The following is a 22,708-nucleotide window of genomic DNA, read 5'->3' as shown; positions in this document are numbered from 1 at the left end:
ACATCTGAAATGCGAACACGAGAGAGAAGTTTCACTCACCAAGAAGTTATCTCACTCTTTAAGATGGACAAGACAAGAGTTTCCCTTCCCATCCATGATCGTCCAACCACATCCTACCTATCCTTGGACCGCTCATGGCCACTGCCCTTGTCTATCCCAACCATTGGATCTAAAGGGTGAAGAAGAACCCCATCGTGGTTGGATCCCAAATACCAACATCCATCACATTTTGGGCTTTGTTTTGTATCCAATTGTTTCCATCCTTGTAGTGGCACACTTTTGGGAGATCCATCAATTGATTATGCTTCCACATGTAGGATTATTAACATAAAGGCCAAAGCATCTCCCAGTAAATAGTTGAGACTAGCAAGAAAAAATTCTGTAATTGTTGTACAAGAAATTATATCATCCCAAAATAGGCAACATGCAATGAAACTAAGCATTCATAACTTCACGTCTTAAATCAACCCTTAAATAGTAATTGAACACGACAACCATTGTAATGAATGAAACATGCGAGTAAGTAAACATCCAAGTGCTACTCATAAATCATAAAAAATTCACGTCTTTAGAAAAAAGAAACAGCCATAGCTAACCAAAAATACAAAGACTAATAAAGAATGAACAAGCATCCAATAATTGTTGACAAATCATAGAAAAGGAAAATTGGGTTTTCCAAGGTGGTAATTCCAGCCTAGAGTCTAGGCTCATCATGTAGGCCCTAGGAACCAGGCCATTGGCCAAAATACCATTAATGCCCTTGGTTTTCACCAACTTAGGGTAGCGAATTTGAAGTGAAAGTCCAGTAGCTGATTTGGAAAGTCTTCTTTTTTTTTTAGAGAGAGATAACTGAATTTTATTAAAAGAACACCAAAAGGCAAGAAAAGAATACACCCCGACTCTAAAACTCAAAAAAGAGGAGAGATTAGCAGAATTAACTTCCTTTACATAAGAAGCCCAACCCAAAACGCTATACTTGACTTTGCAAACAATTCCTCCACCGAGGAGTCCCTATTCTAAAAGCAACGGATATTCCGATCTGCCCAAATAGCCCAAATAGCCCAAAAAATTGCCATAATAACTATTCTCTATACCGATATCCCACTTTTCCCCACTCCACCCCCATGCTAGGCCCATAGAAGACCATCAATGAACTTCCGCATCACCCAAGCAATTAAATAAGGCAAAGAAATGCTTCCACACCTTCCATGGATAAGAGCAATGAATGAACAAATGATCAAATGACTTTGCATCTCCCATACACATCAAACAAATGTTTGGAAGGATAAAGGATCTCTTTTGCAAATTGTCAATAATTATCTCTCTTTCTTCCCACTAGCCAAACAAAGGCTGCAACTCTTGCGGAAGCTCCATAAGACCATAGGAGGAATGGGAATTGAAGAGCAGAAACATGAGGCAGCTCGCATATTAACCTGAAGGAGCAAACAAAAAAATGACCCAACCTATGAGCATCCACCCCCAACAAATCCTCCTCTTGAGATGAAGGAGCAACACTCTTCAACCAGCCCAACAAACCTGCCAGCTCCTCTCTCTCCTCATTCGTCAAATCTCCATGGCAAGGAAGAGGCCACACCACTAAGCTGCCATTGACGGAATAACAGTGATCCACGGTAATGATCATATCCGTAGCAAGGCAAGCCACCCTAGGAAAATCTCCCTGAAGGTGCATGTCCCCACACCAAACATCCAGCCAAAAAACAGATGTTGTTTCTGGCACCGAGTGAAAGAGACATCCCTCTATGAAACATATGCTCTATCAACGCTACTGCTTTCTACAGACTAGAAGCTTGGTATAGGGAGGAGCTCTTCACTCCCCACCCTCCCACCTAAGTATTAAATTTCCTCTCAACAAACTGCCTTCATAATCTCCCCTCTTTCGTACCAAATCTCCAAAGCCACTTCCCAAGAAGTGCCATGTTCATGATTCCCGAATCCTTAATACCAATCTCGCCTTCATTTATTGGCTTGCGGGCCTCCTCCCATTTGGGAAGGAGAAACTTTCATTTTTCCTCAACCAATTTCCACAAGAAGTCTCTTCTCATGTTTTCCAACTTGACAAGCATCGATTTAGGGCATTTAAAGAGTGACATAAAGTATACGGGCATATTAGAGAAGGTTGCTTTAATGAGAGGTAAACGACCTCCCAAAGACAAATAGCAATGTTTCCAGCTCGACAGCTTCCTCTCAATTCTCTCGATGAACTTATACCACAAGTTTTTGACAGCTTCCTTATACATAGAGGCAATCCAAGATACAACGAGGGAAAAGCCCCTCCTTTGCATCCAAAAATAAAAGCCAACCGCGCCAACCCCTCGTTAATCCAAACATATTCCCAGCATTTCTCACTTTTAGCAACATTAATGCTTAGCCCCAAGACCACTTCAAAACACCACGATTTTCCTCAAATTATCCACTGAGGTCAGTCCGCATTGTAAAACAGAAGAGTGTCATTAGCATATTGAAGGTTACTAATTTGCATCCTTGCATATGCCACTCTAAAACCATTGAGTAAACCAGTCTCCTCCCCTTTATGCATCGCCTTACTTAACGCTTCCCAAACCACTAGAGAGATGTATGGAGACAGGGGACCACCCTAACTAATAGGCTAATATCCCTGGACGCCTTAAAAAAAAAAAAAAAAAAAAAAAAAGAAGAAGAAGAAGAAGAAGAAGAAAGAAAGAAAGAAAAAAAAAAACCTCTTTTGGCGAACCATTAACCAATAGGGGAAAAAGGCAAACTGCACACAAGGTCGCATCCAATCCCTCCAATTCGGCCAACTCCCCAATCTCCCAAGCATGTAGACTAAGAACTCCCCAATCTATGTGATAATATGCCTTTTCGATGCCAAGCTTGCATGCTAGCCCATGTTTCCCTTCCCTATGTCTAGAATTAATACATTTACAAGCTATGACGACACTATCCAAAATTTGTCTCTCCACCACAAAAGCCCCCTAGTTCTCAGAAATAATCTTAGAGAGCACTCCCTGAAACCTCAAAGCAAAAAACCTTGGCTAGAATTTTATACGGTCACTCGATTAGACTAATGGGTGTAAAGTCTTTTAACACTTCTGCCCTTCAGTTTTGGGAATGAGAGCTATAAATGATGCCCCAACATCATTAGATAGACAGCTTCACTCGAAGCACTCAGATATAAATGCCATCACATCCCCCTTAACTGCTTGCCAAAATTTCTAAAAGAACATCACTGGTAATCTGTCTCGGCCCGGGGCCTTATCTTTGCACATCGAATCAAGAGAAGACTTAACTTCTTCAGATATTGGATTTTTAAGATACATTGCCTCCTCACTTAATAATTGAAGGAATTCCAAATTATGCACTCATGACCTCCTCCACTGATCGCAGGATAACAAGTTCTTGTAGAAAGAACTATTGACTCACAAATCTCCCCCTTTTACTATGTCCACCCTCCACCACCAAACTGCTAATTTTGTTGCCCTGAGCCCTTACGCTAGCTATGCAATGAAAGAATCGTGTATTCTTGTGACCTTCTTTAAGCCACAATGCTCTTGATCTTTGCCTGCACCTGATTTCCTCCTCTTATGATATAGTTAGAATATTTCAAGTCTAAGGAAGATCCCTTTTGACACTCTTCGGCCGCCAACTAAGCCGCCTTCTCTTTAACATCAAACTCATTAATCTCCTTCAACAAGATATCAAAATCTACCTCCCAAGCACTGAGGACTTCTTTCTTCCGAAAATCTTTTCTTTCAGCAATTTAAGATTTTGGCTTAAACTAAATTCGATAAAACCTTCGACCACAAAAGAAGACCACCAATCAAGATCAACTGCTCAAACCCGTCAACCTCCATCCAAGCTAGCTTGAACCTAAAAGGTTTTGGACCCCAATCCTCCTCCACCTCCAACAAAATGGGACGATGGTCAGAAATAGATCCTGACATGCAAGCAGAAATTTCTCTATACAATCAGCAAACACCAAAAATCTATCCAATTGCAATAAAATATCTTCTTCCAGCTTTCTGTGGGTTTTTTTATCATAGTTTATGGCCTTGCATTTCTGGTCAGCGAAATCAGAATTGCCGGCAGAAATGCCTTACTCTTAGATCTTCAGCCTATTATATACATCCCTTGCTTTACTTAACCAAAGGAACTCCACTCAGGCTTCTCCTCAAAACTACGAATATCGAAAATTTACCAACATCGCTGTCTTCCTTACTCCGAAACTCTAAACTCCAGGCCGCAATTATAACCCCCCACAGAGCCCACAACATCCAAAGCTAACCATTCTTTGTTTTTAACCCCCCCAAACTGAATCAAGAGTACCTATGTCCATAGATTGTAGCTTCGTTTCCTGCAGCGCAATAACGCCCGCCTCTGATTTTTTGCACATCTTTCAAAAATGGGCTCTTTTGATCTTAAGCCCAATCCTCTAGCATTCCATGAGTGAACTATCATTGATCACCCACTTTGAAACCTCTTACCCTCTTTCTCCCACTGGCCTTACCTGCAGGGTTATAATTAATTGAACATTCCAAACTAAGGAGTTCCCTCCACCCTCTGGGAGACTTCTTAGCCTTAGCCACCTGAAACTCTTGTTGCCATCGAGCTCCCATTCCTCGAACGAACTGAAGAAGAGCATATGCATCCTCGTCTCGAGTCCCGAAGATAACCCCAACAAGCCTCTAACTCTTTTCAACACATCTTTAGACCAGAATATCTTTAATTGTGCTAGATTAAATTCTCATTATTGTAACTTGGGTTTCTTTACCCTCAAATTTCAGTCATAAATTGTTATGCAGCTTTAGGGAAGTACTTTTTTGAAAAGATACTTTAGGGAAGTACTTAGGCATATACTATAAGAAAAAACCATCTTCTGTAGACTATAAAGACAAGGGGAACTGCTTTTTTACGAGTACGCAGAATTTATTGACGAACAAATAGAAGTATATAATAGAGGGAATCTCCAACCACAAGAGGATGAAGGCGAAATCCCTTTTTAGCAAGACTGCCCACTGGAATGTCATCTTCGTACACACTTGAGATAAGGATACCGAGAAGGTCCCACTATAAAGACAAGGGGAGCTGCTTTTTTTTTAAGAGTAAGCAGAATTTATTGACGAACAAATAGAAGTATATAATAGAGAGAATCTCCAACCACAAGAGGTTGAAGGCGAAATCCCTTTTTAGCTAGACTGCCCACTGCAATGTCATCTTTGTACACACTTGAGATAAGGATACCAAGAAGGTCCCATTATCTCTCCAACTTCCTCCACCTAAAGATAAAATCGTTAAGGTTAGGCCTCATCAGAACTCATGCATCTCATCACAGTAGCTGAGTCTACTTCAATAATAGTCAATGGAGCGTGAAGGCGCCTCAGCTCCCACATTCCCTGCCAAATGGCCCTATGCCTCACTAGAATCAATTATACCAACAGGACCAGCATAAGCTCTACAGATAATGAGGTAATTGTCTACAATAGTTCCTCCTATCCTAGCCATCCCGAGATTGCATTTTCCACCTTGAATGACTCCAAGCCAACCCCTTCATGGCGAATCATGGAAAGTTGGGAACACCACTGAAGTCCACAACAAGAGACATTGAATTTAGGCACCTAGTTTCTTCTTACATTGCTCATAGATTTATTCCCGAAAGCCTGCCCAATTATTCACAAGGGGAAGCATATTGTTGCAGCGGGCATTGAATTTAGGCACCTAGTTTCTTCTTACATTGCTTGGGATTAGAATGCAAACCCACCCAAACTCTTACTGCATGTAGCGAAAGTGCAGTCCTTGGGGGTAATTTGGATGCCTGTAAAGTCCTTGTAGTTGTAAAGGGTTTACAGCATGGTATGTTGTAATGGCCATTATGTAACAGTAGCAGTGGCAACCGTTGCGTATTACGGGGTCGTAACGGCCATTATGTGACAGTAACGGTGGCAATCATTACGCATTACACGGTTGTAACAGCCATAACAGAAAAAACCCATAACAATCCGTTTCAGGGCCCATACAGATTTTCTTCAAAAAAAGGTCGCAACGGCCGTAACGTAAGGGTAACTATGGTGGCTATTATGACCACCGTTACCGTTACGGAATACATTGATTTAGAGGTAATCTGTTTACAAAGGGCATTTGGATGCTTGTAATCACCTGTAGTCTCTTTGCAGGTTCTCTTCCAAAGAAAAAGGGGGTCTTAACAGCCATTATGGCCAGTATCACAACACTAACGGTGGTGGCCATAACAGCCACTGTTACCATTACGAAATACCTTAGTTTACAGGTAATCTGTTTACAAGGGGTGTTTGGATGCCGAAATCACCTGTAATCTCTTTACAGGCTTGACTTCATAGGAAAGAGGACCTTGTTTAAAGTTGAAGCCTGGAAAAGGGCTGTGTTTCACATTACCTGTAATGTCATCAGAACCCAGCGATTGAAATTTTCAAATCTCTATTTAAGGACCTGTTTGTTTAACCAATTTTCATGGTAACACAATGTAAATAAGTCATCATTACTATTTAACAGTGTTTGTTTAAACAAGTATTACGGCACATAAATTGAGGGTTAAATGCTAATGTAATAGGAGATAAGTAAAGGAAATTGTAATCATTACAATTTTACATTATAAAATTGTCATCTTTACAATTTTACCTGGATAAAACAAACATGTAAGCAATGCCATCATTGCAATCAAATGCAGCTAATGTTACCAGACAACTAAAGCAATTTGTAATCATTGCCCATTTCCTTTACTGATATAATTGGTGAAACAAACAGGCCTTAAAGAGATGTGCATCTCCTCTCTCTTACCAAAAAGGCCTTCGCCAGCCATCGGTGACTGCCATACCCACAGATCATGGTTTTTTTTTTCCTTGCTTGGAGCGGTGCTGGAAAAGGGTTCACCCCCTTTTCCGATTACAAGGAAAGAGGAAAGGGTACAGTACCCTTTGCTAGTGTAAAGAAAATGGTGCACACGCACTGTTTGCAAGGTCCATCGTGATTTGTGTAGACCTTCCAATCTGTTTATTGTCAGGCCCCTTTTTCTATCCTTAGGTCTCAAAAATCAGGCCGATCTCAAAATCAAGTGGGCCACACCAATAATCTGGACAATTTTAATGGTGGGTGTACCCGTCATAACTGTTCCTTGTGGTGTGCCATACCTGACCATTAGAATGGCCTACTTTTCTGCATCCCTAATCATCCTAGTCAGTTGCACCATCTGACTGGATTAGATGACATATACAGTTCACAGTGAGCCTACAAATAATCATATTTTTAATGGTGAGCCCATCCCAACCATTGCTTTTTGTGTGGCCCACCTAATCCTTGGAATGGCCTTTTTTTAGAGTCCAATCAGCCTAGTCATAACCCTAATCTAACTGGATTGGATGCCATATACAGTCCACAATGGGCCCACAAATAAGCAGAATTGGTGATTGTCCCCATCCCAACCATTACTTGTCTTGTGGCCCACCTCATCCTTGGAATGTTATGATGCTTGACATGCAAACACTTAGAAATTGGACACATGGCATGGATTAACTCAAATAAAACCAACTAGATTGTGCACCCCATTGTTGCTTGATCGTGGACACTTGTAAGTGGGAATAGGATTGTTGGATATTTATCATTTTTAAGCATCCAATAAATGTTCACAAATCAGATAGATAATCAAATAAGCTTAATTTCTAGTTCATGATACATCTAACTGGTTATACCATAATTTCAACAGTTTAATCTGACTTCTTGTATGCTACATTTGCAATTTCTAAGATGTCATTAGGGGCTTCTTTGTTTTTCCAATTACAAAGGTAAATTGCTAGAAATAGGTAATGATTACTTACTCCCATAATAGTGTGGTGACATCACCTACATTTGACTGCAATTATGAGTTTGCTAACATTGTTTGTTTTACCTAGACATCACTATAAAAATGGTAGTTTTATAATATAAAAAATGTAATGATTACAATTTACTTTACCTATTTCCTTTACATGTGTACTTGACTCTCAATTTATGAGCCATAATCTTTGTTCAAACAAACACCGTCATAATGATGGCTTATTTACTTTCCATTACCAAAAATTGGAAAATGAAACACACCCTAGAGGACTTTGGCACACTAAATGATGGAAATTGAGCTCACTACTCACCCAAAGTGCTCTTTTTTTCTTTCTTTTTTTGGTTGGGGGAAACCTAGAATAGGCCTACAAATTGAATGGCTCTAGTGTCCTCCATCCAAACAGTTTAATTTTTGGACTATCAACCCAACTACTATTGGAATTGCCAAAATGAATGATTTCAAACAAGTCCATGTATGCTCCCCCTATCATATAATATGGAATTATGACCATTGCAAATCGAACTGTTGGATATTTTTAATATTTAACCATTCAATAAATGCCCCCTTGTCATATAATATGGAAATATGACCATTGTATAACTTATAACTATATTTTGATTTTTAAGCATTCATTTAATTTCACTCTTCCAACATCAACAATACTATTTGTGGCATGGACTGCTCTGTTTCGAAAATATCCAACATTTCAAATGAGGACTGAGTAAAATATTGAATTTAATATTTTATCCACAATAGTCACAGCTGGTTCAGCAATGATTTCTTTTAGTATAAGGATAACTATTTGGTAGAGGAATCACAACAACAGCGAAATTTAACAGGCAGGTAGTCTGCGGATGCAATTATTAATGGTCCGAGGTCAACATGCTACGATTACACTTGTACGAATGAAACTTTCTTTCACCTGCGAGAGATTTTTGAAGAGAAATCTAACCCAGGAGGCACATTTGTGGTGTCTCTAGAAGAAGAATTAGTATTTTTCTACATATAATTAGCCATCACATGAAGAATTGTGTTTTGCAGCACCATTTCAGCCGTTCAGGTAAAACATCACTTCAACAAAGTACTTAACAGAATCATCACACTACATCATGACTATTTGAAACAATCCGGGAATGGAGTGACTCTTAAAATAATGAACAATAGAAGGTTTTCCCCATATTTTCACCAGTAGATCTTTTCTATTTTATATCTATGTTATCCAAAAAATAATAATAAAATATCTTACAGGATTTAATTCTATTTTAGGGTTGTGTTGGAGCCATAAATGGCACACAAATTCCAGTAATGGTCCCTTTAAAAGAGCTAGGCAAGTGACATAATTGAATGGTATTCATCACCCAGAATGTATTGTCAAATCACTCTTTCATTTTAAAATTCCAATACTTTCTTGTGGGGTGGGAAGGGTCTGCGGCGGATCAACAGTTACTAGCAAATGCACTAGGATGAAGAAACAAGTTTATTGCCCTAAAAGGTATGACTATTAACTCACCTACACCAATGCATAATAATTAACTAATAAACATTTAGATATCATTTGATGTATAATAATTAACTAATTAACATTTAAATATCATTTGATGACATATATTCCATACTCCTCGTAGGGAAATACTACTTAGTTGATGTTGGTTTTTCAAACATGCCTAGTTTCCTAGCACCATTTCGTGGAGTTTAGTATCAGCTCAAGGAATTTAGCAAGGTTGTTAGTCTAAAGATAGGAAGGAGTTGTTTAATCATCGGCATTCATCATTACAGAATGCTACATAACATGCCTTTGAAATGTTGAAAGCACAATTTCTTATATATTAAAGACAACCACGGCCTATCCATTAGAAAAACAAGTGAAGTTAGTCGTTGCATGTTGTATCTTAATTCTTACATAATCATCTTATGAATGAGAATTCCAAACCCTGATTTAGAAATAATAGATGAAAGTAACAAGGAGGTAGATGAAGGTGACCACGAGGAAGATATCTGTAGTGAAGAGGAGATATAAGGTGTCAAAGAAGGGTAAAGTGATCCTAGTTTAGAGAGTTGCAAGAGTTAGGAAGGAGAGACTATTCTATTTTGCGAGCCAACTATGGAAGAAGGAAGGTTGTGGAGGTAGGTTAGTGCTAGTAACCATGGCACCCAGGATAGGGGATGGTAGACTACGGAATCATCTCGGTATAAGGTTCTAAGCTAGTGGAAAGCTATTTATTTAGTGGCCCCTAAATTAATGGAAGAAATTTCCTTCTCGGTTGGAAATGTGAGACTCGTTCGGTTCTAGAGGATTATCAATGCGGTGGGAGACCTCCTTGCGAGGAGTTCCTGGTGCTAGCCCATCTCACCCCGAAGAGGAACTTTACAGTGGATCGGTTTCTCCTTAATAGGCAGAGTGGTGGTGTGATCTCCTCCTTGTTGTAGGGTTCTTAGGGACGACTAAGTGGATTTCTTAAGCCTTTTCGACAGACTGAAAAGCACAGAGCCTATGGTGGGGAAACGCAACGCTCTTGTTTGAAATGTTCATAGGTCAAGCAAGTTTTTAGTGCGTTCCTTCTACAAGATGGTCAGGAAACATAGCCGGAGTGCTTATGAGTCGTAATTACTTCTTTTAGCACTATAGTGCTCCCCCTAAGGTGGTCGTATTTGTTTGGTTCGTTGATAGGAAGAAGGTGCTTACTGTCAACAATCTCATTAAAAGAGCTATGATCATCCCCAACATATGCATCATGTGCATGTGTGATGCCGAGTCGGTCAATCATCCATTCATTCATTGTTAGTTTGCTAGGAAGGTTTCGGAAAGCTTCTTCTAATGAGGACATCGGACCATCATATAGGGTCTATCAGAGGAGGGCTCGGATAGCAGTCCCAATTTCATTATGGCCGGATGACAACTATATGGGGCCCAGCGGGCCACTTTGAAGACCCCATATGTATGGATCATTCATCTAGATGCCCCCATATTGGAAAGATGCATGTGGGTTGATATTATAGGAGCATTCGACCGTTAGATTGCGACTGTAGGCCCATCTGACTATCAGATCACCATTCATGGGCCATCGAACTGCCGGTCCACTCAGATTGTGGACCATGTGGCTCCCAAGTTGTAGGCGTTTTTTTTTTTTTTTTACATTATTTTGGACATGATTGATGGATTAGATTAGGATTTGGTGATTTAGATTCATTAATTTTGAGTTTACACATTTTTTAGTACTAAGGGCATTATTATAAATTTTACGGGCGGGGGGGGGTCCACATCCTAGCCCATTGATTTGAAGAAAAAAAAAAAAACTCTTTCTTTTCTCTCTTCCTCCTTGCACGAGCTTTGCAGGTGAAGATCTAGACTCTCCAGGGATTGGAGAGGATGTGCGAAGCCTCGAGGGTTGTCCTCATCTATCCCTTCTTTTTCTTCAAAGGTAAGTCCCAATCTCTCTCTTTTTCATTCTCTTCCTATTCAAACCCTAAACCCCATACCCTTTCTCTATTTCTTCATATTTTCTTCTCCTTAATCATCCAAATACCCAACCTATCCAAAACCCTAAGCCATGCACCCTCTCCCGTGGTTGTACACACGTGCACACGCACGCACGCATGGGCGTGCAGACAGCCACTTCCCCGTTTCTTTTTGCTTTGTTTCTTCTATAAAACCCTAACTCTAACACACTATTCTATCACTCTTGAAACTCTGACCCTAATCTTCCCCTAAACCCTAACCCCAGGTTTCTAGCCCCAAATTGTGTCTAACACGTGAAATCAAAAATCTAGTTGAGCGTTGGGACCATCCTATGCTAGAACGGGATTCCCACATCTCGTAAGGACCATTCTTTCATAGTTTTATATTGATTATACATGGGATGATAATTTTGGTTAGAACCCGATGTAGAGCGGGTCGCGAACACTTTCATGTCCAAGATGGACCAAAGAAGGCCTGATCGAAGGCGGAAGTGATCAGGACCGTCAAAACCCTAAAGCAGGCGTATCTCGCAAACCAAAATGAGTTATTCGACATATCATATATGATTTTGGGGTAGGAGAAGCTACTTTACCCACCGAACCCCACTACGCCAAATTGCCCATGGGATTGATAGTCGAAACTCCATTTTAATTTCGTTTTTACTATTTATAGTAAGTTTTAGTTCGATCATAACTCTTGATCCTTTGAGCTTTAGGAGTCGTGCCCAACATGAAAAGGGCTTAGAAATGTTAGGAGAATAACAAGGTTAGGCCAAATTGGACACTTACTATTTTTGGACGAAGACCAAGAATTCTAGTAGAAATCATGACCGTCTACAAATAATAAGTTTACTATTTATAGTAAGTCATGTTTTTTAGGGAGTTTGAGTTGGAGTTTGATTCTCAAACTTCTTCATAGGTTTGATATAACTATTTAAAGGATTGTAAATTCGTTTTTTTATCATCAATCAATTTATTTCTATTTTTCTATCTCTTCTCATGGATTCGTGGAATCTTTGTGAGGAGTCCAGAGAAGCTTCGTGGATTCAAAGTAATTATCCCCTTGAGGAAGATGGTGATCGACCACATCACCTCCATCCCTGTGTTAGTTGGTATCAGAACGAGGACTCCCCTCGGGCCGATGGCAAATAACGAAGGAATTGACCAAAATCTCGTGGACAGCAATCCAGAGATTCGTTATCTTTTGGAAAGAATGGAAGCTTTCCACCGGGAGAGTCAGTTGACCATGGCGGGTTGCAGGCAACACTCAACCGACTTGCGAATACGCTAATTCCGCCCCGAGCCCAAAGCGATGCTTAGCTGCACGTGGTTACTGTATGGCACAACCTAGATTTCCGTAGGGCACTACCAGTGGTGAATTGTAGGGCTACCCCAGATGAGTCAAGTAACAGCAACGAGGACATCGATGACGGTTTTGCCAGACGACCAGTCCATAGAGGCGATCGACTAGATCTTGCTGAAAGAGACTATCGAGGTAAGGCCAAACTTCCCTGTTTTGAAGGTTTATTATGTATAGAAGATTTCCTCGACTGGTTAGCCTAAGTAGAACGATATTTTGATTACATGGACGTACTGGAACATAAAAATGTGAAATCGATAGCGTTCAAATTAAAATCCAATGCCTCTGCATGGTAGGAGCAATTACAACTCTCACGTGCCCGACAAAACAAGGTGTCCATCCGATCATGGCCACGAATGAAATGCCTTCTTCGATCACGATTCCTCCCTAGTGATTGCGAGCAAATATTGTTCCAAAAATATCAAAATTGCCGACAGGGTAATTGAACCGTCACAGTTACACTGAAGAATTCCAGCAGTTAGCAACATGGAATGACCTGTCAGAAACCGAATCGCAGAAGGTAGCACGATTTATAGGTGGGTTACGATCGACGATTCAGGACCGAGTTTAGATGCACCCGGTCAGGACCGTGGATGAAGTGGTTCAGTTGGCAGGTAGAGCAGAAACGCAACTTGCAAGAGTCCCTACTCGGCCTTATCCTCAACTCGACCCCCCATGACGAGTCCCATGCAGGATTCAGTGCTGGCATGAGGAAAAGAACTAGCAGGAGGACATTCTCAACCTCCTGCAACCGCAAACCGTGACACAGGGAGCGACCCGTCTAAGCCTCAATGTGTAGCACCCACAACAGCGGGCCCAAGTAAGATTCCAAATCCTTATGGTCAGCCAAGGCCGGATACTTGTTACCATCGTGGCCAACCGAGCCACTTATCAAACACCTAACATGAACGCCCCGCAGCCCACTTGATCATTAACGAAGGGGGCACTGAAGGTGATGCAGCGGAAGAAGACCCTGGATTTTATGAAGATGAACAAGCCACTGAGGAATGAGCTGGTGACGAATAATGGTTAGCCAAGGATCATGGTAAATCCTTAGTCGTGAGGCGATTATTGTACACCCCGCGGAAGGAGATGCATCCACAGTGGCACAATATATTCCGTACGCGGTGTACCGTCAACAACAAGGTCTGTGATGTAATCATAGACAGTGGTAATAGCGAGAACATCATCTCGAAGGTGATGGTGGACAAGTTATGGCTACCTACGACAAAGCATCATTCGCCTCACTCGATTGGCTGGATAAAAAGCTAAACGAGACCAAGGTAATCGAACAATGTACTATCTCATTTTCAATTGGTAAAAATTATAAGGATCAAGTACTATTTAACGTGGTCGACATGGAAGCATGCCATATGTTACTCGGTCGACCATGGCAATCGGATCGTGATGCGACCCACCAGGGGCAAAACAATGTGTACGTCTTCGTCAAGGACGCTCGAAAAATGGTCATTAGCCCTATGGTACTAGAGAACTACCCTGAAGCTTCCAAAGTAGAGAGGAGTTCCCTCCTGACCATTCGGGATTTCATGGAGGAACAAAGGAAACCGGCGAGGTATATGTTGTGTTAGTAAAGGGCGGGGAATTAGTCCTTAAACATTCCTCCAAGTTTAAAGTCGTTGCTGAATGAATTCAAACAAATTTGGCCCAATGACCTCCCCAATGGATTGCCTCCCATGCTAGATATTCAGCACTATATCGACTTTGTCCCTGTGTTCAGTTTACCCAAAAATCATCACTATCGGATGAGTCCGAAGGAGTGCGATACTCTGCAAGAGCAAGTGGAGGAATTGATCCGTAAGGGTCTAATCCAAGAAAGCATGGGCCCATGCACCATACCGGCCCTATTAACTCTAAAGAAAGATGGGAGTTGTCGCATATATGTCGATAGCCGGGCGATCAATAAGATTACCATAAAATACAGATTTCCTATACCACGGCTAGACGATATATTGGATATGCTTGAGGGTGAGAAATTATTTTCTAAATTGGATTTAAAGAACAGCTACCATCATATTCGAATACGGCAGGGTGATGAGTGGAAGACAGCTTTTAAGACTAAGGGTTATATGAATGGTTGGTCATGCCCTTCGGTCTTTCGAACACGCCTGATACATTCATGAGGTTGATGAACCAAATTTTAAAACCATTCATTAGGCATTTCGTAGTAGTCTACTTCGATGACATTCTGATATACAATCAAGACAAAGCAAAGCCATATGGAACATCCCAAGCAGGTCCTTCAAGTGCTCACCGAAAACAAATTGTATCTCAATCTTAAAAAATGTAGCTTTTTGATCGATAGCCTGTTATTTTTAGGCTTTGTCGTGACATCCGCAAGCATCCAGGTGGACGACGAAAAGGTGAAAGCCATTAGGGAATGGCGAGTTCCAACAAATATCTACGAAGTACAGAGTTTTCACGTATTAGCGACATTCTATCGTCGGTTCATGAAAATTTTTAGCACCATTATGTCACCAATAACGGATTGCATGAAGGGGTCGTTTCAGTGGACTGACGAAGCTGACAGGAGATTTGCTGAAATCAAGCACAGATTGTCCACAACCTCGGTTCTTGTACTTCCCAGCTTCGACAAACTGTTTGAGGTCGAATGTGATGCTTCATATGTCGGAATTGGGAGAGTTTTATCTCAAAAAATAGGCCGGTAGCCTTCTATAGTGAAAAGCTTAGCAATGCACGCAAAAAGTGGTCAACCTACAACCTTAATTTGTACGCAGTGGTCCAGGCACTGCGGTATTGGCGACATTACTTAATTCAGAGGGAGTTCATCCTTTACACAGACCATCAAGCTCTCAAATTCATGTATAGTAAGGCTAACGTGAACCGTGTGCATGATACATGGGTTGCGTTTTTGCAGAAATTCACATTCTTTCTGAAGCACAAGTCAAGGCAGCAAAACAAGGTGGTTGATGCACTTAGCTCTCGTGCTTCACTACTTGTTACAATGAGCAATGAGGTAGTTGGCTTCGACTGTCTCAAGGAGCTGTATGCCAAGGACGAGGACTTCAAAGATGCATGGATGAGGTGTCAAGAGGGTCATCTCAGTGACTTACATATGCAAAACGGTTTCTTCTTCAAATGGAATCGACTGTGCGTCCCCAAAGTTCTCTAAGGGAGAAGATTATTCAAGAGCTACATGGCCTTAGTGGACACCTTAGGCGACACAAGTCGCGAGCTCTTGTCGAGCGATATTACCAACCGCAATTGGTACGTGACGTGGGTAAAGTAGAGCAAAGCTATCATGTTTGTCAGACCTCCAAGGGACAGTCTCAGAATACGGGCCCTTACACCCTGTTACATGTGCCTAATGGCCCTTGGGAGGATTTATCTATGGACTTCGTGCTTAGTCTCCCATGAACACAACGCAGCATGGATTCAGTATTCGTGGTGGTAGATTGTTTCTCGAAGATGGTGCACTTTATCCCATGCAAGAAGACCATCGATGCAACACACGTGGCGAATCTATTCTTCAAAGAGGTCGTGCGGCTACACAGGGTTCTCAAGACCATTACTTCAAACTGTGATACGAAGTTCATTAGCCACTTCTGGCAAACTTTATGGAATCGGTACACAACTTCAGTTCAGCAATGCCTACCACCCACAGACCGATGGGCAAACCGAAGTTGTGAATCGCACGTTGGGAAACCTTTTTCGATGTATTTCAGGTGAAAAACCAAAGCAGTGGGATTTAGCTTTGTCTTAAGTGGAGTTTGCATTCAACAAAATGGTAAACCACTCGACAGGGAAGTCCCCATTTCAGATTGTTTATGGTTGAGTGACCCGCCACACACTTGACTTAGTCTCTTTGCCCAAGCTCTCGGGCATGAGTATTGCAGCAGAAGATATCGCGGACCGAATCGTGGGCATTCATGCAGATGTGCAAGCCAAGTTGCATGCCTCGAACGACAAGTACAAGGAGCAAGCTGACAAGCATCGACGACAAAAGGTGTTTGAGGTGGGCGACCATGTTATGGTCCATTTACGCAAGGAGAGATTTTCAACCGAGACCTACAACAAGTTGAAGAATAAGAAGATTGGACCGGTACCGATCCTCCAAAAGATCAATGACAACACTTACGTCGTTAATCTTCCAGATGAAATAGAGATCTCGCGCACTTTCAACATCGCAGACCTAACCGGGTATCATGAACCGAAGCGGGATGAGAACTCGAAGACGAGTTCTTTTAGATTGGAGGGGACTGATGTAGAGCGGGTCGCGGACACTTTCATGTCCAAAATGGACCAGAGAAGGACCGATCAAAGGTGAAAGTGATCAGGACCGTCAGAACTCTAAAGCAGACGTATCTCGCAAACCAGAATGAGTTATTCGACACACCATATATGATTTTGGGGTAAGAGAAGCTACTGTAGCCACCCAACCCCACTACGTCAGGTTACCCACGCCGAATTTGCGAGATTCCATCAAATCGACGGTCGAAACTCCATTTTAATTTCGTTTTGACTATTTATAGTAAGTTTTAGTTCGATCATAACTCTTGATCCTTTAAGCTTTAGGAGTCGTGCCCAACATGAAAAGGGCTTTAAAAAATTAGGAGAATAACATGGTTAGGACAAATTGGACACTTACACTTTTTGGCCGAAAACCAGGAAGTCTAGTAGAAATCACAACCGTCTATAAATAGTAAGTTTACTATTTATAGTAAGTCACGTTTTTTAGGGAGTTTGAGTTGGAGTTTGATTCTGAAACTTGTTCCTAGGTTTGATATCACTATTTAAAGGATTGTAAATTCATTTTTTTATCATCAATCAATTTATTTCGAATTTATTAGAATTTATTTCTATTTTTCTATCTCTCCTCGTGGATTCAAGGAATCTCTGTGAGAAGTCCAGAGAAGCTCCGTGGATTTGGAGTAATTATCCCCTTGAGGAAGACGATGATTGAACTCATCACGTCCATCCCTGCGTCAGAACCTTACTAGTTAAACTTGAATTTTCCAATTTGTGGTAGAGTACATGTTCTTTAATGCTTAATTTAATTGTATTAATCTGGAAATTGATCTCATTTATCACTTTAGCTTAGACAACCTTCATCCTGCATCATCTTCTCTCTTCTCCATATGCTTTAGGTTGTGCCAGAATCTTTTAAGGCATTCATTGTTACGTGGCATAGGGGGGTCAGAAAGGAAGGAAAGGCAGTTTGGAGAATGGTTTTGATGGCGGTTCTTTGGGCCATTTGGGGAGAGTGGAATAGCCAATGCTTTGATATTAGGAGCAATTCCATGGATGGGGTTGTTAGAAAGGCTATCGTCTCGATAGCTTTTTAGACTTTCGACCTTAAGGAGTAAATGGTTGTAATGTCTTGCCTTCTTTGGGGTTATAATCTCCCGTCTTAGTTTTGCGAAGTCGGGTTTTCTCAATAAAATTTTGTTAATTCTCAAAAAGGCTGGGAAGGAGAGACAAAGATGGATAGCATTTAGATTAAACATCGCAAAAGCAATAGGGGATCATCGAAAATCTAGATAATGTGCCGATTGATTATATTCCCAAAACTTTTTCATTATGCATGTGAACATTAACTGCATTATACAGAATGATTGTATTTAGAATATTAATACATTGTTCTCTTTAGGAATGTCTCAATATTTGAAAACAAATGTTATCTTATCTTGCTTGGAAATGATTCTTTTCTCATACCTTATCTTGCTTGCAAACATTAAAATCTCTAGGAATGTCTCAACATTCAAGGCAAGCATAGTCAAAAGTAGTCATAACATAAACTCCATTTATGGAAAAATGCATACCTAACCTACCAATCGAGCAAGTGCTTTGCGGGAAAAGGTCCGACCATGGCTTTAAGGACCTTATGATGAATGTAATAGCAAAGGTAGTCAAAGAGACGTTTCGTGTCCTTGTGGATGCAGACACTGCCTAGGTATGCCAAAAGGGTTATGTAATGGTGGCCACTATTAATGCATTATGAGGTCGTAACAACCGTGATCTCCCGCTTGTGAATGATCCAAGGTTCAATACCTGGTTGTGTTACCTTCCAAAAAAAACAGTCGTTATGAAAAAAAACAACAGCCCGTAATGGACCCATAATGAGCGTAACAGCCCTGTAATGGTCCATTATTGGGCTGAAACAGTATTTATTTTTCAAAAAGAAAAAAAAAAGCCGTGATGGTCATTACATCCTATATCGTAATGGTAACAGTGGCAACTATTACAGCCATTGTTACCATTACGAAATACAATAGACACTGCAAAAACCACTCACACACTTTGTGGAAAAAAATCAACCTCAATAGGACTACATTAAATAAAAGTGGTTTTGGTTAGGATGATGAACACAAATGCATGAATGTATAAGCAGCGGTTTGTGATGAATTTATCGAGGTTAGTTAAACTCTTTTTTAGCATTAAACTTCTTTCATAGAAAGCCTATGAAAAGTATATAATATCTAAACTCTTTTTCACAATCAAACCATGAGACCTAAAATATAAATAACAAGTCATTCCCTCTACAAGGAGATGGAGACTATATGTGGAGATGACGGTGCCACAGGAAACACATCAGGCGATGCTGGAAAAACTATAGAAGATGAGACCCAACCACATCGCAGGATGTCAAATGCAGGTGTGATGCAAAGATTGGATTGCCTTTGTGATACAATTAACATATACACCGACAGAGAATCAGACTAGCAAAAATGTGTGGGAGTGTAAAATCTCACAACAATCACTGACCATCATGCAAGATAGCCAAATTTATCCAGTCTCTTTCTTAAAATTCATCCTAAGCTTAAAGATATGTGACCAAACAAGAACATTTCATTATGTACACTTATTTGATTAATTTAAAATGTTTTTATTTGAAAAATTATATTTAAACATTTTTTTATTATTAATTTTCTAGTATTTTATGTCCAATTGTTTATACTCAGTCGTTTCTACACATAAAGGGACATTTGGAATAGCTGGCCCACCGTCCACCTGATACTTTGTTTAGCCTAAGGATCAACCCAAGGCTTTATCACGATGTGTTCAACACAATGGTCCGTCTTACATCAAACTCTTTTATGTTATTTGAAAATTTTCTGAGAGTTTTACCTCTCCAAGCTCTATTTGGTATGAATATCCACTTCCTAACCAATAAACACTTACACAGGTTACCCAAACGTAGAAAACTATTTCCCTATAAACACTTTATAGCTTAAAGCTATGATAGGCTGTAAACACTTTACACCTAAAGAGAGTTTCAGGTGTACAGTGAGAAGAACTTAAAACTTTACAGGCATCCAACCAAACCCTCAGGAAATTATAATGTAATTCCATTGCCTTCTCTTAAACATTTGTGATCCCTCAATTGACAAATTAGGAGACATAATAATTCTACTTACAAAATCAAAGTGATCCTTTCATATTTCCTAAAGATTAAGGGTGTGTTTGGCTGCACTATTTGCTAGGATCACAATTACTATTACAGTAAACTGGAAAAGGCCAACTTGTTTTTCCCTTCCTGAACATCTGTGTTGAGGGTCTCGGCTCCAAATTGCAACTGTGTCAATCAAAACTTGGAGTTGAAACAAACGCAGCCCTCATTATGAATACTACGAAAAATCATTCACTCTTGTCATCTCCTCTTAATTCTACTCAAATGTTCGCAATTCAATCTACTTGTGTATCCAAACAGAATCTTTATTTAAAATGAAAAAAAAATAAAAAGATTCAAATCAGGATCAAATGCTTACGTCTTAGACAATGCATCAAAAATGTTCTGGGCTTCACTCGTTACTCCTACGCCAATCCTCTCAGCCTCCATCTCTGCTTGCCTACAATCAATCAAACCAACAACTGTCAAAAATGGTAAAAACTACACACATTTCTAAAATATAATAATAAAAAGAAGAAGAAGAAAAAGAAAAAATTGGGATTATACGCAATACTACCGTATGGCCGACTCCTCTCTCGACTGGAGAGTGGTGAGGTCGAGGAAGCATCTCTTGAAATCGAGGGGATCTTCTTCTGCTTGGCCCAAGAAAGAGACCTCCTTGATGTATGTCGCCTTCAGGAGACGGACGTTCCGGCGGGGTCCGGTCGTTTTCGTGCCCTCTTGTGGCCTCTCTCCATCCATCCGATTGTTATGGAAATCTCTATTTTTTCTTCCTCTCTTTTCATTTTTTTCATCAATGAAAGAAATCGCAAAAGAAAATGCATGAAAGAAAGCTTCTGAAAAGGATATGAATAACCAGAATGTTGGAAGGCCTGTCGAAGGTGATGATATGCCCTTCGATCTCGTCTCCTAAGCTCGTTTTTACGTTGATGTGGCAGCCCACTGCGAATTCGTCGCCAATGGCTTCCATTGAAGTCAGCTGTCTGCTGCTGCTACAGATTCAACGAAGACGAAGGGCTACAGAACCAGCTTTTGTTACTAGAGGCAGGCTCTCAGCTCTTAAACGGCCTCGGAAAAAGATCTGTGCGACCCATGATGTATGTGTTTTATCCAGGCCGTCCGTTCATTTTATTAGAGTATGATCACGAAAATGAGGCAGATCCAAATCTCGGATGGATCTCACCATACGAAATAGTGGTGATTGAACGCCCACCGTTAAAATTTTCTTGGGGGCTACAAAAGTTTTAGAAGAAGCTGATGCTTGTGTTTTCCCTGCATCTAAGTGTGTGTGACCTGTCACAAGGTTTGGATGGCCAATAAACATTACAGTCGATCACCACTTCTTCCTGTAGTGTGGTCCACCTGAGATTTGGATCTGCCTCATTTTTGGGCTCATGCTCTAAAGTGATCTGAAAAAATGGATGTACGGCGTGGATAAAATACGTACATTATGGTGGCTCACAAAACCTTTCTAGCACCAAACCGTACCGAGGTGTGTGCTACGGTATCCAATCCCTGTCCGCAGGGTTGTCAGTGGGCCGGACTCAGGCCTAAAAAATCAGAACTTTAAAAGTGAGGCCCGAAGGCCCGGCCCGAAATAGTTCAAAACCGGGCTGACCACTCAGGCCCGGCCTATTGACTGCCCTATGAGTCCGTTTTCGGCGGCGCGTGAACACCGAACCTACCTACCATTCTGTTCGATAATTTCAATTTTTTTTCCTATTTTTTATTTTCAAATAGCCTTAATTAATCTGGGTGGATGAGGCAGGTGAGGGGGGATAATAGCTCAGTGGGTGAGGCCTGACTGTGGGACCTACCTTTTGTATGTGTTGTATATCCATGCCATCTATCCATTTTGCCGGATCATTTTAGGGCATAATCCAAACAATGAGGTAAATTCAAGTCTCAAGTGGACCACACAGTATAAATCGAATTCCCGCCATTAATAACTTCTAGGGAACCAAAAGAGTTTGAATCAAGCTGTTATTTGCATTTTACCTTCATCCAAGTCTATATGACATTATCAATAGGTTGGATGGCAAATAAGCATTGCAGTGGGCCTTATAAAGTTTTTAACGATAGCCATCAAATTACCATTATTTTCCTTTAAAGTGGTCCATTTTAGATCTACTTCATTTTTTTGAACATGCCTTAAATGAGCTAATAAAACAAATAAACAACCTAGATATACAATACATGCATCGAGGTGGATCATGGTCCCCACCTCACTTACAAAGCAATTAACCTGCCTCACCAAATTTGTCAACCCCCAAGCCACACCACATGGTTCATGGGTATTTTTATTTGGTGATGCATTATTTCTTTAAAGTTGAATACTAGGGTTTCTACATGAGGGATGGAAGTGGATTTCACATGCACATCTGCCCTAACATCTGAGCTATCACTTTTGGATTCTCATTGATGAGATTCGAATACCATAGCAAGCAAGGTGACCACCTCCGAAGTGGACTTTTTTCTCCGGCTTCCCATTTTCACAATTAGGTGACCTTGATGGACGGATAGGATTGCGTATAGGCACCATTGTCTACTTTTTATTTCCCATGTTGTACCGCTTACAATAAGCCTCGGCATTGATGGGTGATTCCCAACAAATGTTTAAGATTGAAAGATCTTATTAATGGCTTGAAATATAGCACTTAAA

General features: G+C 40.7%; 1 protein-coding gene across 2 annotated transcripts in view; it reads right to left on the bottom strand.

Annotated features, from left to right (window-relative positions):
- LOC131258270 (uncharacterized) overlaps positions 1 to 21,134 on the bottom strand; it is a 73,874-nt gene extending 52,740 nt beyond the window's left edge. Inside the window, exons 1-3 of one of the 2 annotated variants that reach the window (XM_058259478.1) lie at positions 20,903 to 21,134; positions 20,603 to 20,775; positions 20,405 to 20,485 (exon numbers count right to left, since the gene is read on the bottom strand). In XM_058259478.1, the coding sequence (XP_058115461.1) occupies positions 20,405 to 20,485; positions 20,603 to 20,775; positions 20,903 to 21,016 (368 nt within the window). In that variant the 5' untranslated portion in view covers positions 21,017 to 21,134. Of the gene's footprint in view, positions 1 to 20,404; positions 20,486 to 20,602; positions 20,776 to 20,896 lie in introns of both variants that reach the window. The other variant, XM_058259476.1, reaches the window with a different exon arrangement.
- Positions 21,135 to 22,708: the final 1,574 nt, after the last annotated feature.

This window comes from Magnolia sinica, chromosome 10, assembly GCF_029962835.1.
Source record: "Magnolia sinica isolate HGM2019 chromosome 10, MsV1, whole genome shotgun sequence".
Classification (NCBI taxonomy): Eukaryota; Viridiplantae; Streptophyta; class Magnoliopsida; order Magnoliales; family Magnoliaceae; genus Magnolia; species Magnolia sinica.
Note: the sequence above shows the minus strand (reverse complement) of the source record. Positions and strands in the feature narration are given on the sequence as shown.